The sequence below is a fragment of the Quercus lobata genome, chromosome 5 (genome assembly GCF_001633185.2).
Source record: "Quercus lobata isolate SW786 chromosome 5, ValleyOak3.0 Primary Assembly, whole genome shotgun sequence".
In the NCBI taxonomy this organism is placed as follows: Eukaryota; Viridiplantae; Streptophyta; class Magnoliopsida; order Fagales; family Fagaceae; genus Quercus; species Quercus lobata.
Genome location: NC_044908.1, coordinates 61,143,169 through 61,165,554, shown reverse-complemented (window position 1 = coordinate 61,165,554; position 22,386 = coordinate 61,143,169). Strand labels below are relative to the sequence as shown.

Sequence of the window (22,386 nt, the reverse complement as noted above, 5' to 3'; positions counted from 1 at the left end):
CACAAGTGCCTTTTCCTCCCAAGATCTGACTTTGGTCAGAACAACACCCGGTAATAGCCTTTATGCTGCAGTTTACAAGGTTGGTCATAAATTAGTTCGCAGTATTTACTATGGGGATCCCTGCTTGTTTATTCATCAAACTGCTCAAGGTCTATTACACTTTTCAGTCAAACTGATTTGCACATGAAGTGCATTGAACGTTTTCTTTGTAAGAGTAGACATCGGTGAATATGATGCTTCCAAAAAAGAAAATGGATATCTCAAATCTTTCTATTTCTTAAGGTTTTTATTTAGGAGTGTGTACAATATTGTATTATTGTACACCATTCATGCAAATGTGTGCGATTGTACACTACATGAAGAGAGAACGTAAATGAGAGAGTAAAAGGCCAAACCAGAAAGTCTGAAACTACTACAACACCAACAGATAGAGCGCAAAAAACAGAAGCATGGAACAAGAGACAAAACATACTAGGAGATGTGCAGACAAAGATTGTTCTGTTCTCGGCTGATTATCGCCGCAATACATGGGAGATCTTCCTCTGGACCTCCTCAACATGGTAGGCATTACTGGAATAGCCATGTGCCGCATGGCTTGCTTCTTGTATTGTAATATTATGTAAAATTATTGCTACAGTGCAAACTTTATTCCTAAATTACTTGGTTTGAAAAGAGGATTTGGCACATATAGGGGGTTGTTGTCAGTGCTATAAATTAATTGGTTTGAATGGAGGAATTCCTGGCAGCAGATTTGAGGTCGTTGTCAAGTGCTCTAATTAATTTATTGTAGGAGACATTCCCGGTGGCGGCATATATGGGGTCGTTGTTATGTGCTCTAATTAATTTATTAGAGCTGAGTAGCTGTTTTAATTAATTTGCACAAGCAACACAAATCTTCAACAATTATAATATGTGATTTGTTTGGTTATTTTACAAGAATAGTAAAAAGAAATGAAAGCCAATATTACAAACTAAAATGAAAAACTGGTGGAGCAAAGTGAAGAGAAATTTGCTTTGATATTTGCTTCTTGTTCTGGTGAGGGGAGGAGGAGGAGGAGGCGCATAGCATGGCCGAGTCTGTAGTTTTCAATGCAGTGGGAAGGCTAGGCAACCTTCTGATTGAAGAAGCGACATATTTAAAAGGGGTGAGCCAACAAGTCAAGCAAACACAAATTGAATTAGAGCGGATGCAGTGCTTTTTAAAAGATGCAGATAAAAGGCAAAACGAAGATGAGAGTGTTCGAATTTGGGTTTCACAGATACGGGAAGCTGCCTATGAAGTTGAGGATGTCATTGAAACTTTCGCCCTTGAAATTGCTTTGAAGAATAGAGACAGCACATTCAAGAAACATGTTCCTATTTTCAACGCCAGAAAGCTTTACAAAGTGGGGTCCAAGATTGAGGACATTAAAACAAGAATCTCTGATCTTACTAGAAGTTTACAAACTTATGGTGTGACTTCTATAAAAGAAGTGGGCTCAAGTTCTGCGCTGGACAGACAAAGGCAATTGAGATGGTCTTATTCCCATATTGTTGAAGAGTATATCGTGGGGTTGGATGAAGATATAAAAGAAGTAGTTGCTCAGTTGGTAAATGAAGATAAACACTGTCAAGTTGTGTCTATTTGTGGGATGGGTGGTCTAGAAAGACCACTCTTGCTAAGAAAGTCTACCATCATAGTGAGGCCAGGCGTCACTTTGATGGTTTCGCTTGGGCTTATATATCTTGTGAGTTTTTAGACCCCTTAAAACACAATTGGATTAACCTAGTTAATTAGCCAAATTATTGCTTAGTCCAAATTCCAGATCTAGGTTATCACAATCAAACAATCATATCATGCAAAGCAGAGGAAATATAAATAACACAATGATATGATGACCTAGGAAACCAAACCGGTAAAAACCTGGGGAGGATTTAACCTAACTATCCTCAAGGTAAACCTGAATCCACTATGAAAGAATCGAAGTTAATTTTACAATAGCGACTTAGACCACTAACATCCTATTGCTACCCACCAGTAGAAACTTACTGACACGACCATGTGCAAGCTCCGAGACCATGGACTCCTTCTTTCTTGGATTCTCCAACAAGTACAAGCACACCCGCTTGTGTTTCTTTAAGTTCTTATGGCAGCAACTGAATGATCATCAAGTTCTTGAACAAATCTCCTCTTGATAACCCTAAACTTGTGTAAAGGAAAGCTCCTCACAAATCTCACAAGAGATTTACACAAACCGCAATATGAACAACATTTAAAACGTGGCTAGGGTTTGCCTTATATACTCAGGGCAAAAACATAAAACCCTAAACATTTTAATGAACTAGGGTTGAGTTAGAATTCTGTAGAAAAACGCATTCTGCACGATTTTCAATTGATCGAGCCTAAGTTTCGATCGATCGAACCAGGCCGAAATGCACTATCAATTCTACCTCAGCTCGAATCCAACTTTACATAAAAGACACAACTTTGAGCAAGTCTAAACAAGACTAAACAACCTGTTTTGATCATGGTTTGCCAACAATACACATTAGAGTTCTAAATACATTAATTCCTAAGTTTTTAGAACCTAACAAACTCCCCCTTTGGCAATCCATGACAAAACACAACTAAAAGCTCAAAGTTTACAAAAAAAAAAGCCCTTTACAAAAAAATGCTCATTATAACAAATCCAATCCTAACTACTATCCATCAGTTGCAAGTGTAGACAGCAGCTCAATTGAATCAACCTATACATTTCCTGAAACACTAAACAAGACGCATAACCGCATTGTGTGGAAAATACAAGTAAACAAAATAAATTCTTGATTTCACTCAACACAAAATAAAGACATATATCAATGAAAAACTCATAAATATAAGTCAATAAATAGTGAAACAAGAAACATATAAAACAATAAATGTAACTCCCCCTATCATGAATAGCCCAACAAAAAATACATCAAGAGCTAAAAAAGAGTAAATACAAAGTAAAGCACCTAGATACAATCTAATCTCCTTAAGCTCCAACAAACAAAAAACTCTCCCCCTAAGAACAAAAAAAACTCTACAAGTGTCTCAAATCTAAATGTACTCCCCCTTTTTGTGACGGAATGCCAAAGGGCAATCAAAATCCATCATCAAAAGGAGGTGGCAGTGAGGATCGTCGAAACTGTGCCAACTTTGCACGCAAGGTATGGATCTCATCGAGCACATCCACCAAAATCTGTCCATGAGCCACCTGAACGGTCAAGACATGATCCAACGTACGCCGAATGTCTGAATCATCCGAAGTAGTCGGTGGAAGAACATCAGCATCAACAGCAGCAGCACCAGACGCCTCAGCCGTATTAGCACCTATAGAAGAGAGAGGAAGGGGTACAGCACCAGAAGACTCACCTCTAGGATACGTAGAGCCAACTCTCAAGTGAACAGCCCTTTGCATAAGGAAGGTGGCACCTATGGGAGCTATAACATGAATGGGCTCACCGGCAGGGAAGTCAACTAAACCGAGGAACAACAAAATCCTATGAATGAAAATAGGATGAATAAGAGCATGAGCAACGGCTGAACTCCTATGAACTTCGTTCAAAGAGTGAAGAAACAAATGAGGAAAACTGATAGACGCACCAAAAACAAAAGTGTACAAAAACACACATCGCTCAAGAGGGATGGTGTGGAGATGAGAAATAGGCCACAAAGAATGACACAATATCCTAAAGAAAAAATAGGTAGTCTCAGTAAGCTCAGCAGACGTGATTTGAGGATTAGAACCCCACTGGATAGAAGACCCAGTGATGTATGACATAACGTCATCAAGGGGTGGAGACTCCTCATAAGGATAAACAAGCTGCCTAATGACCGGAACCCCAAGAGCTTCAGCCACTATCCTAGGGGTAATGGTGAACTCAACACCTCGTATCTAACTCCTAACAAAGGTGTTGGAATCAAAGATGTGGCAAGAGAGGTTCGAGAAGAACTCTCTAATCAAGGCGGTTGGGGGTGGATGATCTACCTCTAATGAAGACAACCAACCTCTACTCTCAAAGTTTTCCCTAATGGCGGGATCAAGCTCATCTAACACAACCGAACGCTCAGCCCATATCTTTCTCTTACAGTTCAGTTTCTCATAAACCTCTCTGCTTTTGTCATTCCGAAACAACACACTCCTAGAGGGAGACTCAGAGGAAGTGGAGGGTGTCCTATGAGCTCTAGTCTTCCTAGGCATGGTGCTAGGATAAGGACAAACACACAAAGCAAAACAAAATAAATAAATAAATAAATAAATTTAAAAAAAAAAAAAAAAAAAAAAAAAAAACCAAGGGCAAACTACAAGTTAGCACAAAAAAAATATAGAACAAAAATCTATATGATGCATGAACAGTTAAATGTCATAATGCATGCTCTAATGCAGTGAAACTAAGTTCAATTTTAGTTTAAATTCACAAAATTGGCTTGAGCATAGAGTTTCTAACAAAAAAACCCCAAAATTTGAAAAACCACTTGTTCAATTTGTAAAAAATTGACCAATTGATCATCACACAAGTTAGAATATAGAATATAATGATCAATTACATCAATTCAACAAGCCAATTTCATCAATTAAACTCAATTTGAACAAAATCCCCAAATCGGGTACATACAAGCCCTAGAAATTTCAATTTCTCAAAATTTAGCAAATTGATCAAATTAAACATCAAGATCAAGTTTATAACATCCTAGAACAAAAACCCATTGATCAATTTCAGAAAATTTGGCTTGAAACAACAAAAACTCCAAATTTGAAAAGGTCCTAAAATCCCAACAAAATGCACGAGTTTATGCATGAAAACATGAAAATAAATGCAAAAGGAAGGGTATAAAGGTCTTACCGGCCTTGGGAAAGGAAAACCTTGCAAAAAGAATGGACGAAAACGACAAAAATTTGAGATTGTGCCTTGACCGAGTCGTATGTAAAGAGAAAAGTTAAAGAACTTTTTGAAAAAGTGTTCCACTCAACTAAAAATTAGTTTTTAAAAAACTTCTCATATGATTTTTGATTGATCGAAATCTTAAGTTCGATTGATCGAAACAAATAGAGGCTCACCTAAATTTTTAGAACCAATTTCGATTGATCAAAAAATAGACTCGATCAATCGAAACAGACAGAGGCTCGGATACCACTTGTGAGTTTTTAGACCCCTTAAAATACAATTGAATTAACCTAGTTAATTAGCTAAATTATTGCTTAGTCCAAATTCCAGATCTAGGTTATCACAATCAAATAATCATATCATGCAAAGCAGCGGAAATATAAATAACACAATGATATGATGACCCAGAAAACCAAACCAGTAAAAACCTAGGAAGGATTTAACCTAACTATCCTCAAAGTAAACCTGAATCCACTATGAAAGAATCGAAGTTTTACAATAGCGACTTAGACCACTAACATCCTATTGCTACCCACTAGTAGAAACCTACTGACACGACCACGTGCAAGCTCTAAGACCACGGACTCCTTCTTTCTTGGATTCTCTAGCAAGTACAAGCACACCCGTTTGTGTTTCTTTAAGTTCTTATGGCAACAACTGAATGATCATCAAGTTCTTGAACGAATCTCCTCTTGATAACCCTAAGCTTGTGTAAAGGAAAGCTCCTCACAGATCTCACAAGAGATTTACACAAATCGCAATATGAGCAACATCTAAAACGTGGCTAGGGTTTGCCTTATATACTCAGGGTAAAAACATAAAACCCTAAACGTTTTAATGAACTAGGGCTGAGTTGGAATTCTGCAGAAAAATGCATTCTGTCCGATTTTCGATTGATCGAGCCTAAGCTTTGATTGATCGAACCAGGCCGAAATGCATTATTAATTCTGCATCAGCTCGAATCCAACTCTACATAAAAGACACAACTTTGAACAAGTCTAAACAAGACTAAACAACCTGTTTTGATCATGGTTTGCCAACAATATACATTAGAGTTCTAAATACATTAATTCCTAAGTCTTTAGAACCTAACATATCTCAACAATGCAAAACAAGAGATGTTTGGGAAGGAATATTATTCAAACTTACCTCTCCAACCAAATATGAAAGGGATCAAATTTTGAAAATGAGAGATGAAGAGCTGGCAAAGAAGCTTAATCAAGTTCAGAAAGAGAAGAGATGTTTGGTGATCTTGGATGATATTTGGGGCAAAGAGGCATGGGATTTACTTAGTCCAGGCTTCCCATTAGGACAGGAAAGTAGAAGCAAAATTTTACTAACAACTTGCAATAGAGAAGTAGCCTTGCATATAGATCCAAGTGGTTTTCTACATGAGCCGGGCTATTTAAATGAAGAACAGAGTTGGGAGCTGTTTCAAAAGAAGGCATTTCACATAAACGATCCAAGTATATTCTCATCCAACCACTTTTTATTGTATACATATGTACTACTACATACACACTACAAATTGTGGAAATCTTGATTCATATCTACAACATCTTATCATCAGATTCATCAGATGAGTGTTTTAATTAATAGTGGTTTTATTGTAGTTATTATTTAATCAAAGGTATTAAAAGCTGTGAAAATGCAAATGGTTTCTTTTTGAAGAGGGTTTCAAATCAACTATTGAAAGCTATGAGGTGAATAGGTGCAAACTGTTTCAATTTCAATTAATGAAAAGAAGATTATGCATTCAAATTTATTCAGCCATGCCTATCACGCGTGATGCCTGATTGAGAAGTAGCATTTTTTTTTTTTTTTTTTTTTTGAGGGGGGAGAAGTAGCATGTTAGTTTGTCTTTTTTTCTAAAAAGGACTAGAATGATTTTATTGGGATTCTGAAAGAGGGAAAAGCTATCATCTTAAACCAAAGGACAAGTTCTTTTTAATCTGGTGGGATATTGTAGTTTTTCATAACAGAATACGTAATTTCCAAAGTAAGAATTCAAGATAGAGCCATTTGAAGATTAAAATTCAGTTGAAAATGTGGACTTGGTCAATTAATCTTTGTCTTGAAAATAAGTTTTATAATCATCAAATCTTGTTGTGTATTGTCTTGTGATTTGAGTTTGTATTATGAGTTGTATATTTAACTATTGGAAGTTGTAGTAATTATGAGGGTAGTTGTGTCTCTAGAAGGCTTGAATGTTGTTACCTCGGATATCCTTTGAGAAGTCGCATTTCTTGAATTTTGTCCCACCAATTTGAAGATATCTACACAGCCTTGTTGCTACTAGATTCACCTGTTGAGTCTCGAGCACATCTTTATAATCAAAGAATTTATTATTGGCACTTGTAGTAATTCTATATATATGGTAGAGCTGTGGGTTCTAAATTTAGCATTTGTACTAGTAATTCTGTATTGAGTATTGTCATTTGGTTAAGCACTGGTCCCATTTATTTCTTTTTCTTGTTGTGCCTCTAATTTCCTAATTCTCCCTTTCCATGCCTTTCATCCTCATCACTTTTCCTTTCAATAAAACTTCAAATACTTGAAAATGTAATACTTTCTAATTTAGTTCCTTTGAACAAGCAGAATTCAAAATATTCAAAGATATGGAGAAGTTAGGGAGGGAAATGGTGGCAAGGTGTGCTGGTTTACCACTGGCAATTATTGTGCTTGGAGGACTTTTAGTAACAAAAGAAACATTGGATGAGTGGGAAATTGTGCATCGAAATATAAAATTACACCTAGGCAAAGGCCAAGGTGAAGGACAACAATTAAGAGTTCACGAGGTGTTGGCTTTGAGTTACTTTGAATTGCCTTATGAATTGAAACCATGCTTCCTTTATCTAAGCCATTTCCCAGAGGACTTCAATATACCAACAAAGAAGTTGGTTCGACTATGGGTGGCAGAAGGCTTTGTGCCACTGAAGTATGAACTAGAGGGAGATGAAATGTTAGAAGATTATGTAGAACGCTACTTGGTTGAGTTGATAAATAGATGCATGGTTCAAGTGGGTGTAATTGGGTCAAATGGAAGGATTAAATCTTGTCGTCTCCATGATCTTATGAGAGACTATGCTTGTCAAAGGCAAAGCAGGAAAATTTCCTCCACATAGTGAGTCCTTGGAGTGGAAATGAGACAGTTGATTCATCAATTGGTAGTATTCAAAGACTTGCCATATTTTTTGATGAACTTCTCGTAAATAATTATTACAAAGAGAATCCTGAGATCAGGTCCCTTATATACTTCAATGAAAATAGCCAGCAAGTCAAATAAGTTTTTAAGTACTCAAAATTGCTTAGAGTTTTGGATCTGGAAGGAATCCAGTCATTGGATGGACAGTTACCAAAGCTAATAGGAAGCTTGATTCATTTGAGGTTCTTAAGCTTGAAGAAAATTTGTATACGAGAATTGCCTTCCTCCATAGTCAATTTGGTGTTTTTGGAGACCCTAAATTTGGAAACCATTGAAGAACTTAGTTAGGAATCAACTGTACTAATACCGACAGTGATATGGAAGATGAAAAAGTTGAGACATCTTTATCTTCTGAAGTGGTGTAACTATTTAACTAATGATAAGCTGCAACTAGCAAATTTGAGTAATTTACAGACACTAGTAAACTTCCCCACCAACAAATGTGATGTAAGAGATCTTCTTAGTTTGACGAATCTTAGAAAATTGGTGCTAAATGACCCAAGAGACTTCCAAGAGTTCGGGGAAATCTTCAATCACCCTAACAAAAAATTAAATAGCCTTCAATCCTTGTCCATGAATACTGAAATGCTTTCATTCCCTGATAAGGTAGTAGATGTAGGACATGTAGTACAAGGCTGTCCTCGTCTTCACAAGCTGCACATAGAAGGGTGGATTAACAAGCTACCAAATCACCAAGAATTTTCTCCATACCTTGCCAAGTTAACTTTGTGGGGATCTAGACTTGCGAAAGATCCAATGCCAATACTCAAGAAGCTACCTTACTTGAGGGTCCTAAGAGGATGGGAAGCCTTTATTGGGAAGCAAATGGTTTGCTCTGAGAAAGGTTTTCCTCAACTCAAATCTTTACTACTACGAGGCTTGCCTAATTTGCAGGAGTGGACAGTGGAAACAGGTGCAATGCTTCGTCTTTGCCGTTTAGAGATTACAGATTGCAACAAGTTGCTAACAGTTCCACATGGATTGAAGTTTGTCGGCATGCTAAAGGAACTGGAGATACAATGGATGCCAAGAGCATTCAAACATAGGCTTGAAGAAGAAGGAGATGATTTCTACAAAGTCCAACATGTGCCTTCCATTATTTTTCTGAACTGAGCTTAGAATACGAGGAAGGGTGATTAACAATTAAAAACAAACTCCAAGTTTGTATAAAATTACTATCTAAATTCTTTAGCTACTTCACTGCAACCTTTGTTTTTGTTATAAAGAAGACTAGTCGCAGACCCGACATTGCGCGTGTTAAATTTTTTATTTTTTATATGATTGTGTTATTATTTTGAATATTTTTCAATGTATTACTACTTATGCTGCATTATATATGTATGACCAATGTATTGTAGGATTCATGATGATAGGAGGTATTGGTCTTGGAATTAGACATAGAAAGGATACAACTATTTTTTTTTTCATTTCAATTTGGCAGGCTCTTAACCATAGCCCTTATTTTTTCATTTCATAGAATGGACCTCACAAGAAGACTAAATTACTGAACTTATTTTGAGAATCAACTAAATTATTGAACTTAATGAGGTATGTAAGGCTACATTCAGGAAATAATTAATTAACCATGTTCTAAGGCATTGACATGGTTGCTGAAAAATGTCCTAGAGACTGATCTCAATGTTGATTTCTTTTTCCTTAGCTCATCGTGCTTAAATAGTAGTGACATTACATAAGAGGCATAGATTTAAAAAAAGTCTGCAGTTAATTAAAACTTCTCAATTTGAGGAAAATATCACACCGGCATTAGTTTAGGATGTGCCCATTAGGAAAAAATATCACAAAAGATCCAAAGAATTTTCCAAACAACTCAATAAATAATTTGGGATATATCTCAAGGCTAAAAATGACTAAGACAGACAGTTTACTGCTCAAGGCACCGTTTGAGGGACTTTGATGGAGACATATGGCTACATGGGACTGATAGACAACAAATCCCAAACTTTAATCCAATTACCATGGGTAGCAATCTGTACTAACACAGAACACTTGATAGAAGTGGAGACAAACAACAAAGTGAAAACTCTAATCCCACAATCACAAAGGTGATGCAAACATTTTGACTCCAAATATTTATGGCCATTTAAGCATACTATTTTCATGAATACATCTCTGAAGTGGACTCCATTAAAGTCAAGTTTAAGGTAAGTACTCGATTGCCTTCAAAGACAATATACTAATATAGGGAAAGTAACCTATCATAGAAACCACACTCACACAGTTCTTCAAAATGCAAATATGATAAAAAACTTGATGTATTAAACCGTGCTTCGTAACAAAACCTGTATTTAGCAAGTTATTCAATGCAAATAATAATAATAAAAAAATCCAATAGGGAAAAAAGAAACCCAAAGATTCCCATATGTATTGGGATACCTTGTGAGGATATTTTGTGTTCTAAATGTTTCTTAGATTTGTAAATACCCCCAAGTCATACAAAGGATATTGGGTAGACTGTAGAGGAGTACCCCCCATCCTATATTGCGTCTCTTCTCATTACTAATGTATCATACAGTTAGTCTTACCAGTAAAACTTTGCTATAGTTTTTTCAAATAATAGTAATAAGTATATAAAGTCACAATAAATACATATGATTTTAGTCTTATTTTTTCACCAAAAGGTTATACATTTTCCTTCCAAAGAAAGGTAATTACAATAAAAAAACAAAATGAAAAACTAAATATATATTAGTTGTAATAAAAATTAATACAAAATTTTAATTTATTTATTAGTATGTGCAGCCAGAATTTCGCTGGACTAGACTGTAGTTTATCTTCCATACAACCATTGTCTTGTAAAAATTAATAAAAATTACAAGACAACTAATAAAAATTAATACTAAAGTTAAATGCAAATATATATTTTGCAGCAAGAATTGTTTCTTAAATGTAATACAGGACAAATAAGTGAATGACCGATATCTCAAGACATGGAGTGATGGAGGTACTAACCTATATGTGGAAGAAGAGAAGATGATAGGGCAAGTATCTCATGACAACCTATTGCTCCAAACTGCTATAATTTTGTGTCATATTGCCAACTTAGTCCAATAATGTGGTAAAATTAAAACTGAGAAAAAGTAACAAACCTTGTTTTACATGAAAAGAAAACATACAATTAGATGAAAGGAACTAAAAGACCAACACATAATGCTAATCCCCTACACAAGGACATGATGCACAAGCCTGTCACTTTCGAAATTTAATTAAGTATAATGTGGGGAAAGAGAAGGTATGATAATCTCTTATAGATGAATAATGAAGGTACATGAAAGAGAGAAAGAGGTCTTGGGACCAAAAACAATTAAAGAAAGATTGAACAAAGAGGAGACCCATGTAACCCACTTCATTGCCATACCTTGGTTTATACATGTTTGGGTCACATAATCCTACTCCTACAACCCAAAAATAAACTATCCTTTATTAGTTCATGTGTTCAGCCAAGGACCAAACAAACCATCCAAAGATAATCCAGTTGGTTTCACTTTTAGGCTAACCAATCTCAAGTCACAACTTACACCAATGGTAACAACCAATTACAAAATGAAAATGGAGGTAATGTCATTAGAAAATACAAAGCAGAATGAGAACAGAATATATCTTATAACCAAAAATTTCCATATCACGCCCTCCTGAACACTAAAATTCTATCTGCAAATCACTTGTATCTGTTACATAGAAGTGTAAGATACAGGTTCCTTTGGACGTAGTTTTTTTTTTTTTTTTTTCAATTTTTGAAAATTGAATAAAAATAATTTATTTATATAAAGATAAAATTGATTAACTACTCAAATTTATTAATTGAGTAGTTAATCGTAAATGGAAATGAAAATAAAGGCCTTTACATCAACCACTCCAATCCTATTAATTATTATAACCCAACCATCATTGTCTCAAGTGGGCCTATAGCTAGAACCACCATACCATCTGCAACACCTCCGTCATCAAGGACACCACAATCACCAATACCATCAGTATTGCCCTCACTACTACAACCGTCACTACTATGTCTATGTAAAGTATTAATATTTTTTATTTGAGTCAAACAATATAAATTATTTTCAGAGTTGCAGCCAAATTCATCATTCTTTAAAAGAAGTATATCTTCTGCCAATAGAAACACAGCGATAAGTTCATGTTATTCAATATTGTTCTTGGAAAGTAAAAGAAAGTTCATGTTATTCAATATTGTTCTTGGAAAGTAAAAGAATATTGAAGTTAAATCATTACTTCATTACTTGGAAAAGATATATAGAAGATGATCAATTTTTACATTTACCAAATAATAAACTTTACAAACACACAATGAACATAAACTAATCACACTCGAGAGAAAAATATCAATCAATCAATTATATTGAAAAATTAAATATAACTCGAGATAAACGCATAACAGAGAGTCTAGCAAGCAAACTACACACACAATAGACTGTGCATCTTGCAAGTTGCAACACTGTAAAGAGTATTACCAGCAAAGAGATACAGGTAGAAACTGCAGCAACAGGGAAAGTAGCAAAGAAAGAGTTAGCAACAATTGCTCCAATGACCGGAAGCAAATTGGTGCTACAACTCACTACGTTTGAAATCTGAGCAGCATTTATGTTTTTCAAATTGAACACCAAAATCAGATATACGATCAGGTTCAATATCCATCCCCCGTCTCCAAGTGTGAAGCCTGCCGCCGCCCCTGCTTGCTATAAATAGAAATGAGAAATATATTGATCCGAACAAATTTTGTGTGTGTTAGACAGACAGAGAGAGAGAGAGGTTGACCAATGATGAATGGGAAGGTGATCCAACCACCACGTTTGGTACCGGAGCTCGATAATTGGGTTTCTCTACCATCCATATTGCTGATTAACTTTTGGTGCCAAGTGATGGTCTATTTATGCTACTTGTGAATGTTATATGCTAATTAACAAAACCGTATGAATAATTTTCAGATTTCTCTAGTACTAACCTACCGTGGACTTCTTAAACTTGGAAAATCAGCAATAAGAATAACCCAATGCACAATAATTAGAAAAAAATTAGTGGACAAAAAACTATCAAGGCTTCCACTATAGAGCAAGAACCCACTACCAAAATTACCCGGTGATGCCTGCAAGCATTTCACTGGACCTTCATGGCCACTTATGAGTCCAACTTTACTAAGCTTACCATAAGCCTCTCTTTTCCATATACCAATACTCTTATCAGCAGAGCCACTGCACAAAAACTCCCCCATTTGACACATACATAGGACAGCCATTTTTGATGAGATTTTGTCTCATTAACTAAAAGGTGACAGATTTAAATCTGTGAACAAAACAAAGGCAACGTGATTGCCACAAATTGTCACACCTTTAGCTTTTGTCAACTTTGCTTTGCTACATGATTGTCACACTATTTCTGGGTTTTCCCAACCTAAAAAATCCCCAAAAGAAATCCAAAAGAACATACCCAAAAAGCAATGCTCCAATTAAATATCCCAGCAATAAAAAATTCAACACCCTAACAACCATCCACACCACAGCAAGAAATAGGCAAAAACAAACGTAGAAAGGGGAAAAAAAACCATCAAGCAAAAGAATAGAGTACAAAAGAAATTAGGATGTAGGGATACCTCAATTGAACCACCCAGCTTACATCAGTATTTATATAGATGTGAGGAGAAGAAGGAAGACAGAGAGGTTGCCATTAGAAGCCAAAACAGAAGCTAAAACCGTAGAATAGGAAGATGAAACCGTGAGTGAAACAACAGAATAGAAGCTGAAACCGTGATAATCAAAAGGTGGGGAAGGGGAAGGAACTAAACCTGAAACAATGTAACAAAACGTGGGAGAGAGGAATTTGAATCCATAGGGAATAGCATAAGTTGTAACCGTGAAAAGCAATAAGGTTTGACAAAGGGAGTAAGTTGAAAAGGTTTTGGGTGTGGGCTTGGGCTTTATAGTGGATTTAAATGTATAAGAAGTGGACTTTAAAATAGAGATAGGGTTGAAAATAATTTTAATTTTATTAATATTTTAAAATTGGTAACACTATTTTAAAATTGAATTAAAAATTTAGAAAATAGGATAAGAATGATATGGCTGCTAACGTGGCTCAGTGTGAGCGTAGCAACATTAAATGCTACACTTCAGCTTTTAGTAATATATAGATTGGGAGAGATAAATAAATATCATAGATCCCAATCCTAAATGACAATTGTAAGGTCATAATTTGGGACCCAAGCCCAAAATGTATGGAGCCTTAGTCTAATGAGCCCGATACAATGAATTTGTAGAGAATGGGTTGGAAATTCGGGCCTTAACGAGTTAGACAAGCGACCAACATGTCCAAATGATAAAGAAAGAAAGATAACATCCATTTACTAGGGATCTTATCCGAGGAGGAGGTTGATTCTTAATATGTTGTTTTTCCTCTGTTGTTACCAGTCCCCTCTTTGTTTTCGCTCTATCCTCTATTTTATACTGTCTTCCTTCCATCTCCATCGCCCACGTGTAGATTCAGATTTATGGTGCTGATACTTGTCCCATCAGCCCCTCCCCAAAGTTGTTGGGAGTGATTGTAAAGGCTGGAAAGCAGGGTTCAATTAGTTGCAAAACACTTAATGCATTTGTAGTAGCTTTCTCTTAGATATTTTCATGCCTCTCTTTATCATTTTCTTCTTTAATACTTATCGTCTTTCATGGTGTGGTCTGATGCGTCACCTTTAGATGGCTGACCGTTCCCTTTCTCCTCGGCTTGGCCTATCCGAGGAGTTCTTCCTTTGGTTGGGCCCTTGGCCCAACATATACATTGATCTGGGCTTCCCCGTTTATCACCCCCACAACAATATTTTGTCAAAATACATAGTATCTAATAAAAACATATTGAGAGGTATAATGTCAAAAGTTTTAGTGGGTGTAATTGTTACTCATTAACACAAATGGCAAATTACATCACTCATAATGGTTACAAAATATCACCAATTTCATGTGTAGGTACGTTAGTGGGAGCAACTACAGAATGATAAGGTGAAAGAATAACTTGGTGCCTAGATAATTATTTGAAGTTTATAGCTGGAAGAGTTATGGGGGCACTAGAAAGAGAATCTTGACTTGATGCTTGATTTAATTTATTGTCGTTCATTGGTTGCTTGACTGCATATATGTAGTCTATGTATACTAGTTGAATTCTCGCACGATGTGTGGTACAACGTATTATTAGTTTTCACCAATATTTCAATAATTTTTATAATGAATATTGTAGCTTAACTAGTTGGTACTCAATTTCCAATAGAGACATTTATAATTCAAATCCCTCAACTATTGATGTGTAAAAAAAAAATTCAATAAATTTTCTTGTAAAATTATAATCTTTAGTTATTTTATAGACAAAATAGAAAGACACTAAGAGTAGTGTAGTGATTTGATCACACTATATATATGTGTGTGTGTGTGTTTGTGTGTGTGTGTGTTCACTAATTGAAGATTACATGATATAATGGTTAATATAGATAAGTATGTTTCATGCCTACTAAAAAATTGTATATATACTTTTTTTTTAGTAACATTCTTGATTGTGTGTTAATAATTTTCCCCCTTTTTGTTGGGCATTGCATCAATTGTTGCAAAATACAGTGTTTCAATTGTTTCTCACATTAAAAAAAAAAAAAAATGTTTCTCATATGATTCTAAGAAAAAATGATACTCCCTTCGTCCCAGTTTGTTTGTCCTCTATTCTATTTTGGGATGTCCCAAAATATTGTCCAGTTTCTAAAAATAAAAGTCATTAATGTACTAAAGTTCCTATTATACCCCTACTTTATTTTCAAAATTATTTGAAAAGAAAACTAACAAATATTTAAAAAAATCAATCTAATTGGGAAACCTTTTTAGTTGCCTCCTTAAGAATAACTCTTTAAAAAAAAACTGATAAATTTATGGCGTAGATGCACTTTTAGTCCCTACATTTTGGCTTTTTTCCATTTTGATCCCTACATTTTCATTTTACCACTTTTAGTCCCTAAACCAATTAATGCGTGACATTTAAGTCTTTATCGTCACCTAACTAATAGAAAAAGTTGACGTGGCTGACGGCACATTAAAATAATAATTAAAAAATGCCACATCACCATCTAAATTAATTTTAATTAAATAAAAAAATTAAAAACAAAAATTACATGAATTGAGATCTAAGAACATAAGAACTTGTTCTTCGATTTTCTTCTGAAATCAAGAAATAAACCCAACAACAACATCAAACCCAGAATCAAAGAGCAAACCTAGAATCAAGAAGCATACAAACATATACACTTAGCCATATAAAACTTTAAACCCCCAAAAATCTCTTATCACAAAGCATACAAACATATCCATAATCATTCATACTCCAACAAAAACACTATATTAGACCAATTTTCAAACAAAATCCAAATCAAAAAAATACCCACAAATGACCATACCCAAACCCCACCTTTCAAACCCAAATAAAAAATCACCAAATCTTTGCCACCCAAAAAAAACTCAATCCCTAAACCAACCAAGACCTTAACCAACAAAGGAGGAGGAGAACGATTGGTGGCGTTTCCGGTGTGATTCGTTACCTGTGGTAGTTGCAGAGGTCGTGGATCTTGTTCCCTTGACGTTTGGCACACAAACCTAGACTCAAACCCAAATCCAAACAGAAGCACAAATGCAAACTCTCTCTTCCATGGCTGTGGAGCACCAAAGCTAGCGTCCATAGCACCCGATCGGAGCCTTCAGTGAGGAACTAGCAGTAGCGGTGGTGAGGAAAAGCTCGAAAATTCTTAGACAACAGTTTTCATGGCACTGATTCGAAGAGAGAGCGCAAGATGGTAGTTTTGCCGTTATGGGTAAGAGAGAAGAGAGAGCGTATGAGAGGGACATTGAAGAACAAGATGGTAGTTTAATTTCTTGATTCTAGGTTTTCTCTTTGATTCTAGGTTTGATGACATTGCTAGGTTTATTTCTTGATTTAAGAACATTGAAGAACAAGTTCTTATGTTCTTAGATCTCAATTCATGTAATTTTTTGTTTTTAATTTTTTTATTTAATTAAAATTAATTTAGATGCTAATGTGGCATTTTTTAAAAAGTTTGACTTTTCAAATAGGACAAACAAATTGAGAGAGAGAGAGTATTAAAATTTCATTATGCTATAACAAAATAAATATATTTATTCTATTACACACACACACACACACACACACACACACTTATATATATGAAAGAAGTTAGGAAGTTTAAAGCATTAGCAACTAAACATGAGTAAGAATGTCATATTCTAAATTTATTATTATTATTCCAACTAATAATTATCTCTTTTATAAAGTTTATAAAAAATAATCATATAAATTCATTTAATATATATAATTAATACACAACTATAGATAATTAATATATGCATTTAGATATTTTATAGAAGATGGTTTTGGATAATGTTGTACATATATTATAAAGAAAAAGTAAACTAAATTAGAGTAAATAAACATATACATTTTGAGATATTAAAAATTAATTTAGTAGTTTCACTAGATATTTGTAGCATTCTCAAGGTAAGATTATTATTTTTTTAAATCATGAAACCAAAGATAAATGCAAAAAAGTATCAGGATCATAAAAATCAACTGATTTGTGTTATGTTCACATATTTCATACCATAAAATGAAAGTATACCCAACTCTCTCATCGTCTTCTACTCATCAATAGTGTAACATTAAGACATGATGTGAGTAAGTGTATATGCATGTATTTTATCAATGATTTAAAACTAAACTATGGTAGAATATGACTTTGCATTGCGCACCAAATATTTTCTCTCCTTATATACCCAAAGTAAAAACCATCCAACCAAATTACTCAAACCTAAATCATATTTACGCCCCTATTTTTTTTTTTTTTAAAAAAAATTATAACCGTAGGGGTTTCAGCGCCTTGATGGTAGTGGGCGGTCAGTATAACAGAGGTAGTGACCTCTTAGATTCCTCTTTCTCTCCCTTTCAAATATTTTGTTAGTCTCATGTCTTTTAGTTTGGTAACATATAGTGAAACAATGCATTTTATTTAACAATCCATAACATTTTTGTTTCTTTCTATCTCTTTTCAAGGCCTTATCTGGTTAGTTATTACTATTAGCCCTTAATTATTATTATTATTATTATTATTATTATTATTATTATTATTATTATTATTATTATTATTATTAAATACTAAAACAGTGGGTATGCTAAAAGACATGAAGAATAGAAAAATGTGTGGTGTCAGTTTAATCAATTAATGAGACATTAATGAGATAACTGTAAAATAAGTTGATGTGGATTTTTGGATAACAGTGAAAAAAACTTAATGAAAGAGGTAAAAAAAAAGCTAGATGCAAAATTAAAGCTCCACTTGGCAGGACTTCATACACTCTCACATGAGATCTTTGCTTTTATATATAATATATATATTGATTTCAGTTCGTTTCATTTAGGAGTTGTAGCTTGATGCAGACTTGTAGTTAGTTTGGATTTCTATCAAGTACTAGTCGCAAACCCACACGATGCACGAGAAAATTTGATATGATTATTTTTTATTGGATGATTATTGAATTAATATATTAGATTGTATATTTTTAAAAGTTCAATATGTGTTATTTGAAATTATGTTTTAAATTAGAAGTTTTTTGTAGTCAAGTATTATATATAGTGAGATATGTATGAAAATACAATGCAATAATATATTTTTTTTTTAAATTGATAGTGTGAGAGCTGTTAGACCAAGTTGTAACTATGTATATTTTTTTTATTACTATACAGATGTATGCAATTCAACTCTTATAGGTATATTTTTCTCCAAAACATAGATCCACATTTATTTCTTCCTCACAATTGAAACTAAGTGAAAAAGTAAATAAAGATAACTATGCAATAGATCATTATCAATAAATCATATATCATAAAGTGGAAATATAAAATAAAATAAAATGCAAAAAGATAAAATTCCTTAAGTATCTATGCAAAAAAACATTAATAGCATAATGATGCTAAAGAGTAAATTATATTTTATCTTATTCTCTTTTAGGCATTTTCAATAAAGATGATCAACTAAGCAAAGTAAAAATTTCCCAAGAAAGTTCAAATTAACTAAAAATTTGATGATGGAGATGCTACTTATTTGTAATTAAATGACCAAAATAAAAATAACAAAAAGTCAAGGAACTTATAGCAAAATGCTTTCTATACAAAATTCCAATAAAATGGAGACTAATAGGCCCTCTACTTTCTTCAAGACATAGGAGATTATAAAAGACCATACATCCTTTGCCTACCCTTTTCTCTTTCTCAAATTCATAAAACCAAAGAAGTATATGAAGCTAAAAATATTGTGAATACATTTGTGCTCAATGGAAGTCCATTGGTAGGCACATTCAAATTCATAACTATGTATAAACTCAAATTTCTATTTTTTTTTTTTTTTAAGTACATATAAACCCAAACCAAAATTCAACCAAATCTATAATTGATTTGTGATAGGAAATTTAAAAAATACAACCCAAAAAAATTAAAAAAAAAAACCATCAATCTAAATTAGAGTTAATTATAAGAAAGAACAAAAATTGAGAGAGAGAGAGTGTGTGTACTAATGGTTTTTGCGTGGAAAAAATATGGAATAAATGGAATAAATGATATCAAATTTATACAAAATAAGAGAGGGGAGAAGAAGAGTCAAAATATAAGAAAGGAAATGATGAAGGAAGTTTAATAGTAAAGTAAAGAGTAGTAGGGAGATAAAGAGACAAAGAGGGAGAGGAAAGGTTGGAGGAAGAGAAGAAGAGTTTTTTTTTTTTTTTTTTTAAGAATAGGAAGATGAAAAGTTTAAATATTCAATTTTAACAATTACTTGAAATTAGAAAGAAGAAAACAAAAAGTTGAAATCAATTAGTGTAGTTGAATATAATCAAACATTTGCATCTAATGAATAGTAACGTTTGTAATGAATAGTCAAACATGTGCATATATTTACTAAAAAGATAATGAATTATTCAATTTCAACAATTACTTGAAATCAAAAAAAAAAAAAAAAATTGAAATCAATTTTGATAGCTGAATAGTCAAATATTTGCATTTAAAACAAATGAATAATAACATATTGAATAGTATTGGAGTGCATTAATGGGTTTGAATAGTCAAACATGTGCATATATCTAGTAAAAAGATAATGAATTATTCAATTTTAATAATTACTTGAAATTAGAAAGAAGAAAATGAAAAGTTGATATCAATTTTGGTAGTTGAATAGTCAAATATTTGCATTTAAAACAAATGATTAATAACATGTTAAATGGTAATAGAGTGTATTAACAGGTTTGAATATTCAAACATGTGCATATATCTACTAAAAAGATAATGAATTATTCAATTTTAACAATTACTTGAAATTAAAAAAAAAAAATGAAAAGTTGAAATCAATTTTGGTAGCTAAATAGGCAAATATTTGCATTTAAAACAAATGAATAGTAACATGTTGAAATAGTAATGAATAGCATTAACATGTTCATCCATGAACTATATTTAATTAATTTATATAAAATAAATAGAAAAATCATAAAAGAATTTTTTTTTTTTTTTTTTTTAAGTATGATATGGCTAATAAAGTGACTCAACAGGAGTAAAACAACATTAAATTCTATGTCTCAGTTTTTGAATCTATATAGATTTCAAAAATTACTTGAAATTAGAAAAATGAAAATGAAAAGTTGAAATCAATTTTGGTAGCTAAATAGTCAAACATTTTCATTTAAAACAAATGAATAGTAGCATATTGAATATTATTGGAGTCCATTAAAAGGTTTGAATAGTCAAACATGTGCCTATATCTATTTAAAAGATAATGAATTATTCAATTTTAACAATTACTTGAAATTAGAAAGAAGAAAATGAAAAATTGAAATGAATTTTGCTAGCTAAATAGTCAAATATTTGCATTTAAAACAAATAAATAATAACATGTTGAATAGTAATAGAGTGCATTAATAGGTTTGAATAGTCAAACATGTACATATATCTACTAAAAAGATAATAAATTATTCAATTTTAACAATTACTTGAAATTAGAAAGAAGAAAATGAAAAGTCGAAATCAATTTTGGTAGCTAAATAGTCAAATATTTGCATTTAAAACAAATCAATAGTAACTCGTCCCTCTCATTAGATATTGTCTCGATGATCAACAGACGATCCTAGTCTAAGAGTTCATACCAAATGGAACCCTCTCAAAATACCTCCATTTCTAGGAGCATGATCGCGATCCCTTGTCATGGAAACAGAGACTCCAGATTTGCATTGGAGTGGCGCGTGCATTACACTATCTTCATTCTAGGGTGAAGCATAGTATCATCCACCGTAACGTGAAGCCAAGCAACATTCTGTTGGACGAGAAATTGGAGCCCAAGTTGATAGATTTTGGGGTGTACAAGATGGGTCCTCCGAGTCTGTCAAAGGACTTACTTAGAATTGTGTCTGAGGTGGTGGGTACTTTAGGATACTTGGATCCTAAGTATGCCATGCACTGGGAGCTGACGGATAAATTCAACATCTACTCTTTTGGTGTGGTACTATTTAGAGTACTCTGTGCCAGAAGTGTAGTGAGACATGAATTGGAGACAGATGAGGTGCATCTAGCTTCCTAGGCCCGAAAATGCATACGAGAAGGGACCATTTATCATATCATTGATCCGTATCTGAAGGGTAAGATAGCTCCAGAGTGTTTCAAGATATACATGGACATTGCCCATTCTTGTGTACGAAATAAAGTAAAGGATCGTCCCACGATTGCTAAAGTGGAGGTAGTACTTGAACATGCACTGGAGCTACAAGAGAGCGCAGATGCTATGAGAGAGGATGTGGATCCTAGTGATGGTGATCAATATAAGTATCCCATTGTTGAATATACCTGCATTGCTTCTCCACCTGAATCTGAGGGATCACCTGAATCTGAGGGATCTATTTCAGATTCTGATAGCACCACATCAGCTGAATTGTCCTTGGTTGCCGTCATAGAAAGCCCAAATGCCCAATGATTAAGTTCGTAACAAAAATAAGAGTCTAGTGGCTGCGTTTTGCACTGCCTTATGAACAAAACAGGGCTGCTAATTAGTGGTATCATTGCCACGATATGGAGTTTTGTTAAAGGGCGTGTTTTGCTCTTGTTTTGGGAAATGAATCTGATTTTAGTTTTGTTAGACTTTTAAGTTGAATTGTAGTTTGAAGTTTTCATACAAGACTTTGTATTTGGTAAGCCTGAAT

General features: G+C 33.7%; 1 protein-coding gene, 1 long non-coding RNA gene and 1 pseudogene across 2 annotated transcripts; 2 read left to right on the top strand and 1 right to left on the bottom strand.

Annotated features, from left to right (window-relative positions):
• Positions 1-1,067: 1,067 nt before the first annotated feature.
• Positions 1,068-9,220, top strand: LOC115988701 (annotated as a pseudogene).
• Positions 9,221-12,447: 3,227 nt separating this feature from the next.
• Positions 12,448-13,980, bottom strand: LOC115993035. Its single transcript, XR_004092752.1, has 2 exons — positions 13,719-13,980; positions 12,448-12,800 (listed from the first exon to the last, which is right to left on the bottom strand). It is a non-coding gene; the product is annotated as an uncharacterized LOC115993035 (long non-coding RNA).
• Positions 13,981-21,557: 7,577 nt separating this feature from the next.
• LOC115990853 (receptor-like protein kinase ANXUR2) lies at positions 21,558-22,160 on the top strand. The gene is made up of 2 exons (XM_031114624.1): positions 21,558-21,752; positions 21,828-22,160. The coding sequence occupies exons 1-2, from the start codon at positions 21,558-21,560 to the stop codon at positions 22,158-22,160; spliced, it is 528 nt and encodes a 175-aa protein (XP_030970484.1).
• Positions 22,161-22,386: the final 226 nt, after the last annotated feature.